The sequence below is a fragment of the Bacillus rossius genome, chromosome 1 (genome assembly GCF_032445375.1).
Source record: "Bacillus rossius redtenbacheri isolate Brsri chromosome 1, Brsri_v3, whole genome shotgun sequence".
NCBI lineage: Eukaryota > Metazoa > Arthropoda > Insecta > Phasmatodea > Bacillidae > Bacillus > Bacillus rossius.
This window is the reverse complement of record NC_086330.1, coordinates 108818929-108831701: the sequence shown is the minus strand read 5'-3', so window position 1 is coordinate 108831701 and position 12773 is coordinate 108818929. Positions and strand designations below refer to the sequence as shown.

Sequence of the window (12773 nt, the reverse complement as noted above, 5' to 3'; positions counted from 1 at the left end):
GACAAGAAACAAATATGCACCACACTAAAATAAAATGTCAGAGATGCTTAAGTTTTAATATATTATCTAGAACTTAATTATCTCACTTGGTGAAAAGAATAAATCCATCCAGTCTTGCAGTTCTTCACAACCGTAAAGAGAAAATAAATTTTCGGTTCTTGACTAAGAACATTCTGTGCATGTTTAGCATCTCAAAATGTCCACATTTTATGGTGAGATTTTCTTACACAAAATAATTAAACTCTTCAAAAAATCGCGTGATAACATTTAATTCATTTCAAAAATTTATCGGAAACAATTCTATTAAACACAACTACTTTCAAAAGATTGTTTATGTTTGGTAATAAAAATTTACAAACGTTTCAGCAGCAATGTTTGGAAATTCAGATTAGCCAACTGCCTTTCCAAAATATATCTAATGTAAAAAGAGCATCGCTGAACACAAGAACGCTGATTAACAGCAATTTGGTTATGTTGCTTTTAAACTTATTTTAATATGGTCGCAGTAATCCACTGTAAATTTGGGTAAAATCTCGTTCAAAAATTATTTCATTTAATTCTTTAAAGTTTAAAGTGCAGAGATGTGAAACATCTTAATTTTCACGTTCACGTCACCAAAGATTTGGTTCATGGCCGTATGGTTTACCATGGCCGGTAGCACAAACAAAAAATTAGGTTGTTTACAATGGCAAATGTAGCTGCCATGATCAAATAGTTAACGTTTACATTATTTTACTTGCCATTTACATAATTTTCTCTAAACATTTATGGTTTTGTCTAGTTATTTTTGAAGGTTTACTATTAAATGCAGTGCTGCTGCAACGTAATTTCCGAAAAATGCTTTCGTTTTTAAAGCGGGAAAGTAGATACTGCATTTGTACTATAGGGAAAATGGCGGTGCAAGTAAATAAATACGTTAATTACCGTAATTCGTAAATCAGTTCCGTAAAAAAGATTGTATTATGTTGTTTAAAAATTATATTTGCATTTATTTTAGTATTTTCTTACGTTCCGTAGGAGATGTATTTTGTAAACTTAAAAACAATGCAGGAATCGGTCATGGTCGATTCCAAAACCATTGTATTCTGAATCCCACGATTATACTGGAATCGGTGGGACCGACCGATTCCGGAATCGGAATCGACCCATCACTAATGCACATGTTTTAATACTAAAATGGTTCATTTGAACAGCACATTCAGCCTTCTTTTCCTGCAGAAAAACAGTAACATCAAGTGGCCCCGCAGGATTGTTCGTGTCTGAAAGGTCAGGGAAATTTGTCAATTCAAGTTTGTAAAACCTGGTAAAGTCAAGTAATTTTGGAATTCCAAGTTTGAAGCAACTATGATAGAAAAAATGGAAAGAGAAAGGGTTAAAAAAAAATTAATAACTCACCAAAAATTACTCAATGAAGTAAACAAATTAAATTAAACTTAATTTTACTCACACTAATGAGATCTACATTATAGTGCAAAAATAAACATTTGAGGATTATTAGAAGAGGAGATAACTGGAAAAAATTAATTGAAAAGTGCTAAACCATTAAATAGAAAACCTAAATAGAATTTTGAAAAAATTTATTTGCGGTCCATGTGGAATCAACCTACCACTTCCTCTCTCGAAGATTCTTTGTACAAAATTCCATGGTTCTAGGCCTTTCCATCTCCACACTATGCAAACTACAAATAAATAGGCAAACCCTCTATTTTATTATTATAGATATAAGAACACCATTGCAAGAATAAATATACTCTCTTTCCAATGCACTGTCCGTGATTTGGTGTGCTTTATGTCAGATATACACCAGTGAGCACAAAAGTTTTAGACACAACTTTATAATGCAATGAAAATTATTTAAAATGTATATGAAACATTGTATTTTGTAAAGGAAAATTTGACATGATAATCATGGAAATACATTTTCTTGTTGTATTTCATCAATAGCATCATAGATAATATTCCATTCTTTCTTCTAAGGAGTCGTAACTGAAAAACACCATCTTTGTTTCAACCATTTTTTTAGTCAATTCTTTTTATATAATTTTGTGAGGGAATATTATTTTAGATGATTGGGTTATTTTCAACACCAGCATTGTTTAGTTGTTAAGTCAGCTCACATGCGAGACCGCTGCCTGCGCAAACCGTTTGTTCTGTGGAGCGTTGTTTGAGAACTGTGACAATTCGCTTGGCGGCGTCACACGGTTTGCAAGAGGTCGGTTCAGAAAGTTTGTTTTGCCAGGCAGGGAGATGGTTGTGTGTTAGAGAGAGCTGATGTCAGTCCAGTGCAATGTTGTGAGGTTACTAGGAGTTAAGAGAAATAATTGTGTTAAGCAATGTAACGCCCCTCGTGCCTCAAAATAGAATTATTTTAAATTAATTAAAAGGCCTTGGAAACATGCTAAAAAAAATTAGTTAAATAAATTGATTTACCAGAGGCGACACGAGGTGGGGAACACACAAAATTTTGGGAACTTCCTGTAACAAGCAAGGAGGAAGTTGGTGTGGATCGTTAAAATCAATAAATAAAAACTACACGATTAACTTGATCTATAGTTTCCCTGTTTTATTTGCCCTGAAGAATATCATGTTTCAATTATTTTAACATACATACAAAAGATTTAACAATTTTCCAAGATTAACAAAAGGAACACGAAATTGGGGCCGGCCCGGCTTACTGAGAATAATTTACATTTTTAGTTTGAACTATAAACATTTGCATTATGAGTTTTACACCCAAAGGTGGATGGATCCGATGATTACATTGATAATAAGTTCTATTTGTTTTACATTTTCCTTGGGAAAAACACTGGTCGCTGGTGGGTTGGTCGTCCGCTTAAAATAGTTTGTAGCTCGGTAAGGGGGAAATGTTGAATTTACATTACCACCCGGGGTCTTCAAACGATCACTTCGGGTGGTAGAAAAGTTTCTTCTAATGTTTCTTCCCACGGAACAGGGAAGGGGGGGAGGCCACGAGATGAGAGCATCAATCTCTCCCGGTCATCGAACCCTGTCTGCAACAGTCCAAATCAAAACTGATTAGAACTGGTATACAGGCAGTCTATGGGGCAGGAAATGCCCGAAAAAAAAATTTAAAGGGAAAAAGGAGGGTTCGCGAATTATCACTCACCAAAACAGGGGATATGCCCAGCACGCTGCAGTCGTGGAGTCAGCCAGGCTCGGGAGCTCGCGAATTGCGCGGCAGGACGCGGATGATTTCTTCATAATAATAAATTTCAAAGAGAAAAATTTCTAAGGCAAATAACTAAACTATGCAGACAGACTAATCTACTAAAATGGACTTGAGGGATAGCATCCCTTATACAAGGCGACTACATATTCGTTAACGGTCGGATGAAATCTAGCCGATTCGCCGATACTCGATGTAGGTCTGTCTGCAGCCGCGACGCGAGTTGATCTGTTCGCGGTAAACGGCATCTCGTAATTAAAAAGTGCCCACCGGCTCTAACAGGTGGAAGGGGGGGGGTGTCTGGTCCGCCGAAAAATACCGAACTTGCCCGAACGCGGGCAGAAAAAAAACTCTAGCAGGAGTCTTGAAGTTGGCCACACTGGGCGACCGTAGAGAACTCTGTCGGAGGCGGCTGAGTTGAAAAGAATCGACTCGCGCCGGGCGTCCATATAACTCAAGGGAGAGCGGTGCTGCTCTCTGGTGCCCTAGAGGGTAGGCAAGCGGAGAAGTTCGCGACTTGGCCGCTAGGAAGCGCTTGTGATCAGTTTTGGCGCCTTCGTTTTTGCACGGCAGACCTAGAGAACGGTCACCGGTGCCCAGGGGGTTACGACCGGTCATTGGTCTTACTTGGAACTGAGAAGGGGGGGAGGTGGGGTAAAATGCAACGCTGATGGGAAACTACGCCCCGTCGTGGCTACAGAGGGGCGAACACAATACTAAGACGTGATGAAAAAGGCGGATCTCAGCTCGTCTCTGCGAACTGGTCGCCTGCAAGCTACAGCCTTGCCTATGCAGTTAGGGTCACGAAGGGAAATAATATTACAGGCTTGAGGCGTGACAGAAGGCGGGGGAAATGGTAAGCGGTCTGCCAGTCAGGGATTAGGCCAGCAAAATATCCGATACGCCGATGGGAAAGGGGCTTCAGAGCACTGAGACAAAGTTTAACTCAGAGGGGTACACCAGACTAACAAAGTAAAATCACACTATAGTAGAGCAAATAAAATTTCCACACAAAAAAATTTAAAATCATAATAAAAATTAAAATATATTGTGTTGAATTTACTAATTAACAGCACAGCAACTACAGCATAGAGTCAAGTCTCAAGGCGGCTAGAGCTTACCGTGGTACGCAGTGCGGCGGCGGGTGCTCGCACAAAATATGAGGTACTTAAAATACTTTTGATGGAATGGTTTGTGGGTGCAATGGCCTCGAATTCATTATTTTTTTGAGAAATCTTGGTGTATATTTGTTTTCTTTGAAAAATATAACTTTTGCTTTAATTCACTTTCCTTATGTTTTGTGATATTTTTGGTAATATTCTTAACCAGTAAATGCAATGTTATTATGAATTGCTAATTTAAGTATGAAGTATATGCATAGACTGTATGCTTACCTATACACACTACAGAATGTAAATATGGGCTTAAGTGTATAATTATTGCTTCAGACACTCATAATGAATTATTTTGTGTATATCAGAGTACAATATGTTTAAGTCATATAATATTACAGTTCTTTGAGCAAATAAAGGATTTTTCATACATTTCCCTTACCCCCTTTAATAGTGTAAAAAAGGAGTTCTACTATACCTGTTGATGTATCAATTGAAGGACACGATGACTAACTCCTGAGAAACCTTATAGACATGTGGCAAGTGCGAAGATCATGAATCTAGCACGCTCCTCTCTCCCCGTTCTCTCCCGTTCTGTTCCTTTTCTCTCATCCCCTTTTTTTTCCAGTGAACACTGGTGTTGTCAGGACTTTCGATAAGCTACATTTTAATGTAAAAACAATTAGGCACCTTTACAATTTAATAATTTAAAAAATTTGGCTGTGTTTGACCATATAAGTAATTAATGGGATGCCTTGTTATTAAGAGTAACCAATTGCTACAAATAGTTTCTCCTGTTAAAAAATAATGATTGGTGTTTATACATTTTGTTTTCTTTTAGAATGTATACAACTGTAGTAATACTGTCTGAAGACACTATTTTATGGTTGGAAAAATAAGAATATCAGTGTGAACAAGCCAGGTAGTATCAATCTGGAACTGGGCGTGCTATTTTCTCTGTCCTGTAATCTAAGCATGAGGCAGACTTTATACGAGGTATTGATCATTTATAACCTGAAGTGTTGGACTTATACGTAACCAGGAGAGCATGGAGAGTTTTTTCGAAGAGCATGGTGCTGAACTACAGTTAATTGCGCTGGTGGCATTTCAGGTTCCGATCTGCTTTCCTGTCCCGTGGTGGAGGGATGCACGCCAGCAGAGTGTTTAGGCTGTTCCGTGGGCGAGACCCGTCACCAGCCGCTCTGCTTTGCACTTACGGGCTTAAGCACAAGGCTCCCCTGTCGTAAATATCCAGGCATGATGGAAGTATCTTTACATGTAGCTTCTGTGCATTGTAAGGAAATGTTTCCAACTGAAATTTTTGTACATACTGTATTAAATCACAATTTCCTCAAGTTTTTTTTTTACCCAGTCATTTTTGCTTAACAATATTAAAACCAATAATTGAGCGAGATATAGATATAGAGAGAGCTAGAGAGAGAGATATAGAGATAGAGTTAGATATATATAATCACTTACAAAACTTGAAAATAAAAATATATATTTCTAGGCATAAATTATATTTATTTATCAAAATAATAAAGTACATTTAGTCTAATTGGCACCTTAGTGTGATACGTAATGTGCTGTCTTGATGTACTATAAAACATATAAAATAAATTTTAGGGTGGTTTGAATACTGATACATTAAATGAGGCAGAAAGATAGAGAAGTTACTTGAAAATAAAATAGAAACAACTTTTTATTCATTAACGTTCACCTCTTGTTGAATATTGATTACAGAATCATGAAAAGTCCCTTGTTCTTTTGGAATATGAGAAGAAAAGTAAACTAAGTGTAATAAATTCAAATTACCAGTATTCGCTTCTCGGAGAAAGTTTCACCGTGAACGATTAAGATTTTAAGTTGAGTTTAAGAACCCTTAGTGTGGTTTAGTAACAAATTGCATTTCAGATACCCAAAGCTTAACTTTATATGTTGAATGTCAGGTATTTAATATCTTATCAATAGTTTAGCAGGCAGCAAAATTGCTGCACAATAGTGTCAGCTGTAATTTGTTGACAGGAACAATATACACATAAATAAACTAATGTTTAAGTAAGAATAACTTAAGATAAATATGATTGAGATGATGAAGATTTTAAATGTTTCCATCAAACAAATGTTGCATACATTATTTTTATAATGAAATCTTTTCACATATACTTTTATGCAATTGTTATCAAATAAATAAGTTAGTTACCTAATTCATATTTAAATACTTTAGTTTGCTGTTGTGATAAAAGTTATATACATATAACCATTGAAACTTAAAATTTTCTCTTACTCTTGCTTCACGATAATACATTTCATAAGTAAACTAAGTATGACACTAATTTGTCATTAATTTATTAGTATTAGAATGACCCTTTCTAAATATACCACAAAGTTAATAATAACTGCTTGGACATTTACATAAGTGATGTACCTATTTCGTAAATCTCTAATGTCTTTTAATTACTGGGAATAAAGAGTTGCATGTTTAATTAAAAACATGATTTTACTATTTAACCTAAGGAAGAAAGTTTGAAGGCTAGTATAATGATAGAGTTATAGTTCACTAATTACTGTACCAATCACATCTAAACGTAACACACACATTCAAACACTTCATAAATACATTTTCATAATTTTCTTAAAGCTAAATCTAAGATTTCATCCAAAACAAATAACTTTATCTAAAACTACATTTTATGCCTTTAAAAAATTTTGTTGAAAAAAATTAATGGATTTCCAAAGAATTAAAATTAAAATAAAGCTATGTTATTGCAATTGTTAGAAAAAACTAGAAAGATCTTGCATTTTTTATTTGAAAAATTATATTTAAAAATAAATTTTAAAAATACACCAACTGAGGTACCTTAATGTATAAGCTAAAGCTCCACATTTAACTTGTTAAAAATTGTAAAAAATTAAAGGAAATGAATATATGTGTTGTGGCAAATGACAGTTATGCCCATGACGATTGTTCCTTGCATATACAGAAAATACTTGAAAAAATTCCATCTGGTGTTGCAGGTACGTAGATAGATTGTTAATTTTTGTTAAACTGTTAATGGTTGAGTTAATATAAAAGAGTTTAAAATAAATTTTGGAATTTGTTCTTCTCAAGTCAAAACGACATGTCCGTTACTCACTCACTCTTGCCGATTGCTCCTCGCAGTCCTGTGCCTTCACGAAAGAATATCCCGAGTGACCCTTGGTCTCCTAGGTACTGAGCAATGGAACTGTGTCCCGGTGGACCGGCTGGCCACCTTGGACTGTGCTGCATGTATGGAGCCTAAACTCCAGTTAAAAATGTTAGAAAAATAAGAAACAAAAGTTGACACTCATTAATTGAAACGTGTCCCCAGCCCCCAGATGTGAAATTGTCCACCTTTATACACTAATAAAGAGAGAGAAAGAAAGAGAGCCTTCAAAAGGCTTGACCTATCAACACAACGTTCAAATGACTGATGAGGCGACACAACTGCCTACAGCCACTCACGGATTACGCAGCTGCATTAGCTCACCAATCAATCACCACACAGCTCTTCCTACCTACAAGGACACAATACCATATCAAATGCATTACCCTTAACATCGAGGCATTTATAGAGTACACAAAATTTCAAATCGCCAAGTCGTTTCTGATTGGCTGCCTTAAAACCCTGATAAATTTACAGTTTTCCCGTGGAAGCTAACACCTGCTGTTTTTCTCATCATGAAGACTACATACAGAAAGCACCAGAACTCTGGAAAATGTCGGCACAGTGTCTTTAGTGTTTCCGTTTATTAAAATAATACTCACTGTTATAAAAATTTCAAAAACACACTATGAAATACACACTTCAAAATATAGTATTAAATTTAGATCTTATTAAATAAAATACTGCAAATCACACTATAATATTTCTTTTATTTCTGAACTTTATTTGTTTAAAATACAGCTTGATATGAACCCAAAAAGATCAAAAAACAATTGCCACTGCCTTGTAATTGTGTAACCGTGAGATTAGTGGCATATGAGGAATGTCTGGTGAAATGTAAAACTTTAAGCTAAGCTTAAAAGCTTAGGGTAACCTTAAGCAAAGCTTAGTTACCTAATGCTTAACCTAGCTTGGGTGAAATTTGCACTTCGTTAATATTTATAGGAAATTATAAATTAATATTTACTTTACTGAAATGAAAACTAAACATTGTTGCTCTCGGGAACTTGGCCACTGCAAAATTTTTATTAAATTTTAAGTTATTTAAAATTATTTGTCTTATATTTAATATAGATATATGTTTAAGGTCATCATGCAATCGAGGTCACCTGTTATTCGAGGGTGTCTTAAAATAAAAGTTGTTCTATAATCAGGGTTGTCATATATTTTTATTTCATATATTTACATCTAAAGTTTCATTAGACTAAAGAATGTCTTATAATCAAAGTCATATTGTGTTTTAGGCCATTTTGTTTTTAATTTAATATTATATTTGAGAACAAGTTATATTTTAGCACATCCTTAACTCAAGACTTATGTACCCTATTCCAGATCTATATGACTGAATGGATATGTTGCATAACATTTTAGAATTGAAACAGATGTATTCTATAATTTCTTTAGTGGTACATATAATTAAGGTATGTTGTACATTTATTTCATATAAACTAAATAAACAATCAAGAGCCACTCAAATATTCAACAAATTTGTAAAATTTTCATTAAGTTTTCTTTCATTAGTATAATTTATTGATATCAAAGATTAATGTTCTTAATTTTTCAATATCAATATAATTACGGAATATTCACTCATCCCTGTTATTGGTTTTCTTTTTCATGTGGTACATTTCTTCATTTTTAACCTTTTGAACTCCTATGTTGAGTCAGGTTTGTCATCTTTAAATTCCTGTTCTAATATTTTGTTGAGATGGATCTGCTGTTTCTTGAATCATGGAACATGTTTCTATGCACTGCAATGCAATGCAATGTAAGGGATTGGAACAGGAAATCAAAGATGGCAAATTTGCCTTGACATAAGAATTCAAAGGGTTAAGAGTTCAATGCATAAAAGCAAAATAACTGGGCCCAGATTACAATGTTAGTTTGCTATGTGGTGGAGGACACACAGCATTTAGAAAGAATAAACTACATAGGTTTTTAAAAAGCTCTAATTTAACTGTGAATTAAGTAAACTATAAACAGTTTCTCAAGGAATTCTTGGCTTCTGTACATATGTATATTGTGAATATGAAATCACCAAATGCATAACTGAAGTTACAACAGTTGAAGGTCAACTAAGAATGTGTTACAAATTGGCTTTGCTATCTAACGTTTTTATTTTCATTGTAGGAGATTTTTATTTAGGGTTTTGTGGTATGCCTCATTATTTTTAAAACATAGTCTATATGAGAGCATAAAATGAGAGGATAAACGTGAGATCTTGGGAGCTGTGTCAGTCACTCGGAGATCGTTCTTGGTCGTAAACTTACAATGCAGCAGCGACGAAGCTACTTGTGCTTTCGCACTGCTGCATGCAAGCTCTGTACATTAGCTCCTTGGAAGCCAAACACCTGCAAGCAGAGCAATTAACTTTGTAAGTTCCAAGGACGTCTAGCATGGCAAGTTGGGCTTGCGGATGCTCGGTGGCCGGGATCACTAATATGTCGCGCTCATGTGGCAGGGGTAGTGGGTTTGGTCACAACACCTCTATGTGCCTCATACATGCAAGCACTGTACCGGTACCCGAGTAGTTCGGAGCCCACTATAATCTTGGAGGTTCTGCTGCCTTAAGCTTCTGTGCATAACCATTGATGTGAAACCCTATCAAGAAACACAAGATTTGATGGTCTTGGTTTAGCTCAGAGTAAATTTTAAATTTAAAATTTTTTATATATTTTTTATAAATGCTGTGCATTTATGAAAATGGTGTACTATTCAACATGACAAGATGTTTAAAAATTACCAAATATGTACTTATTACAGGGATTATAAATTATATGTATAATTCACTTGCATAACAGTACTATTTTGTTTTGAACTACATGCTAAAATCATAACATTAATTTAATTTTTGTTAAAAAGTAAAATTGTAATGTATTAGGAAAAATATACTAAAATTTGGTTTTAATCCATAAAATAACCAATATTTTGTTTGTGATTTTTGAGCACAATTTTAAATTAATTCATTAATCAAAAGTGGTTATATTGTGAATTAATTTAAAATCATGTGCACAAACACTAAATAACTGAAGCAAAATAATTTAGGAAACTACTACCTAAAATAGTGTATTAATATTTTAATTTTAGGGTTATAAGGTGTATTGACCCAATTGACAGACACATTTAAGTTTAAATTAGTTTTTATCACAATTCACCATAAAAGCTTGGCCCTACCTCATTTTTTTCTCATCTGATCCAGACATTTGTGTAAACAGCAGTGCCAATGCTAGTTACTCAGTACCTCAGTATCTCTAAATGAAAGATAAAATGAGGTCTTGTCAGTCAATGAAGTAAGAAATAGTATGTATTACATAAGTTTGTCCTAAAATCTAAGTGTATACTAATTAACTTCTGTTAATTATTGCTAGGGGTAAAATAAGAGCAGTGATGCATAAACAATGTATAGTCCATCCCAAAATAATGACAGAAAAATGCTGTAAAGTTTGTCTATAAAGATGCAAGAAATTGTGAGACTTAAGATTTTGCATAGTAATTATGAATTTACTTTTTACTAGAAAATGAAAATACCGGATATGTTACCCATACAACGAATGGAAATATCAACCATATTTTATGTGAAAAAATTTCTGGAATTAATTTGGTGTCATGTACCCCAATTAATAACACCAGGAATATTTTTTGAACTGCTTAACTTGTATTTTTTGAGATTATTGTCATATTGCTTCCTGTGGGGGATAGTGTGTAACTGTGTACCCAACTTTCTAGCTGCAAACAGGTGGAGGAAAGATTAAATATGGAAGTTTCTTTGTAATTTGTAACATTACTACCAAGAGAAAGAGACTTTTTTTGCAACCAGATCTTATTTTCTGAGTAAAATTATAGGTATTGCTCACAATGTAAACTGTAAATGGTTAAAATCAGCCCTGTTTAAGTAAGTAAAGCATAATAATGGATGATAAATTTGTAGTTTTTTTATACTACTTATTAACAATAAATACCACTGCCACCACAGTGTTTCATAACATTTTATCTGTTAATATAAAAGTGTTCAATGTGTTCACATCAAATTTTAAAAGTGCATTTTTTAAAACTATAATTTTGTGTGTAATCAAGTGTGTTTATGGCAAATACTTGGCTACCTCTGAAACTTTTCACACAGTTGTATTACGTACTTATTTTCACTTCCTGTTCGTAGTAAACGTAATAACCTTCAGTGGTGACTTTGTTTACCTGTATTTTATTTTTGATGAACAGGAAAGTTGGCATTCCAGTAATGTTGTAGTTACGTGTTAAATCCTCACTCTTGTCCACGTCCACCTTAATGAACAATATGTCTGGGTTTGCCTTTGAAAGCTCCTGTGAAGAAGAAAAAAATATGTGTGTGTGTGTATATATATATAAATAATCTAGTGCATTTACTGTGAAAACATTTGAATTTGTACAATTTTTTTAACTTACTATATATAATTAAAAATACCATAAAATCAGTTACCTTATGTTATGTTATGGAACATGTCATCACTGTACAAAGTTAAGGTTCAAATAGTCATAGAATATGCATTTTCATGTCCAATGAGCCAATAACATTTAATGCCTAGAGTACCTGTCTCACATGCCTGTTCAGTATAGCTTATTTTATGGGCATAGAGTTGATACCCAACATAGTCTTGGGAGTACGTATAATCTTAAACCTCTGTGCATCACTGCTATAGAGACTATGAAAAGTTTTTTCTTCAGTTGACAATGTTCATCTCGTGGGCATGTCCAGGGGGGCAAGGAGAGGCATTTTTCGTCAAACCTTCTCTCCTGAAGTGGAAAAATAAATAAAACAAGGAGCAGGGTCCTGCAGTTTGAAAAAACATGTAACTAATCCTCACAAACTATTTAAAAATAATAATAATACTTTTTTTTTATTATATGGACCTATGTACCTTCATTCCTATGAATGAGGTTTTATTCTGAAAAACCGTCCTCTTCCTGTTTTGAGCTAAATAGGTTCTTGGTTCATCTTAACATTATTCTTGTACAATGTGCAGTTTGTGTTGAAATAATTGCCGTAATGAAACCTGGGAATTTAACCACTGGATATAATATTCAGGGTGTCTACTGACCCTGGAAAACCTGGAAAACCTGGAAAAATCAGGGAATATTGTATTCAGGGATTAATCAGGGAAAAATCAGGGAATTTTGTTAATAATCAGGGAATTTTTGTTTAGTAGGTTGTAGTTGGCAATACTTTTTTGTTTATTGATCTGCTTGCATTGACGTAGCATCAAGTGTATCGCGTCCCATTATTTTATTTTTGGATGGAAAATAACGAATAGT

General features: G+C 34.2%; 1 protein-coding gene and 1 long non-coding RNA gene across 2 annotated transcripts in view; one reads left to right on the top strand and one right to left on the bottom strand.

Annotated features, from left to right (window-relative positions):
- The window catches only part of LOC134541904 (oligopeptidase A), an 86271-nt gene extending 80617 nt beyond the window's left edge, over positions 1-5654 (top strand). The window contains exon 14 of the mRNA XM_063385647.1: positions 5411-5654. Within this exon, the coding sequence (XP_063241717.1) occupies positions 5411-5546 (136 nt within the window). The 3' untranslated portion in view covers positions 5547-5654. The remainder of the gene's footprint in view (positions 1-5410) is intronic.
- LOC134541919 (uncharacterized) lies at positions 2541-9774 on the bottom strand. Its single transcript, XR_010076703.1, has 2 exons — positions 3128-9774; positions 2541-3011 (listed from the first exon to the last, which is right to left on the bottom strand). It is a non-coding gene; the product is annotated as an uncharacterized LOC134541919 (long non-coding RNA).
- Positions 9775-12773: the final 2999 nt, after the last annotated feature.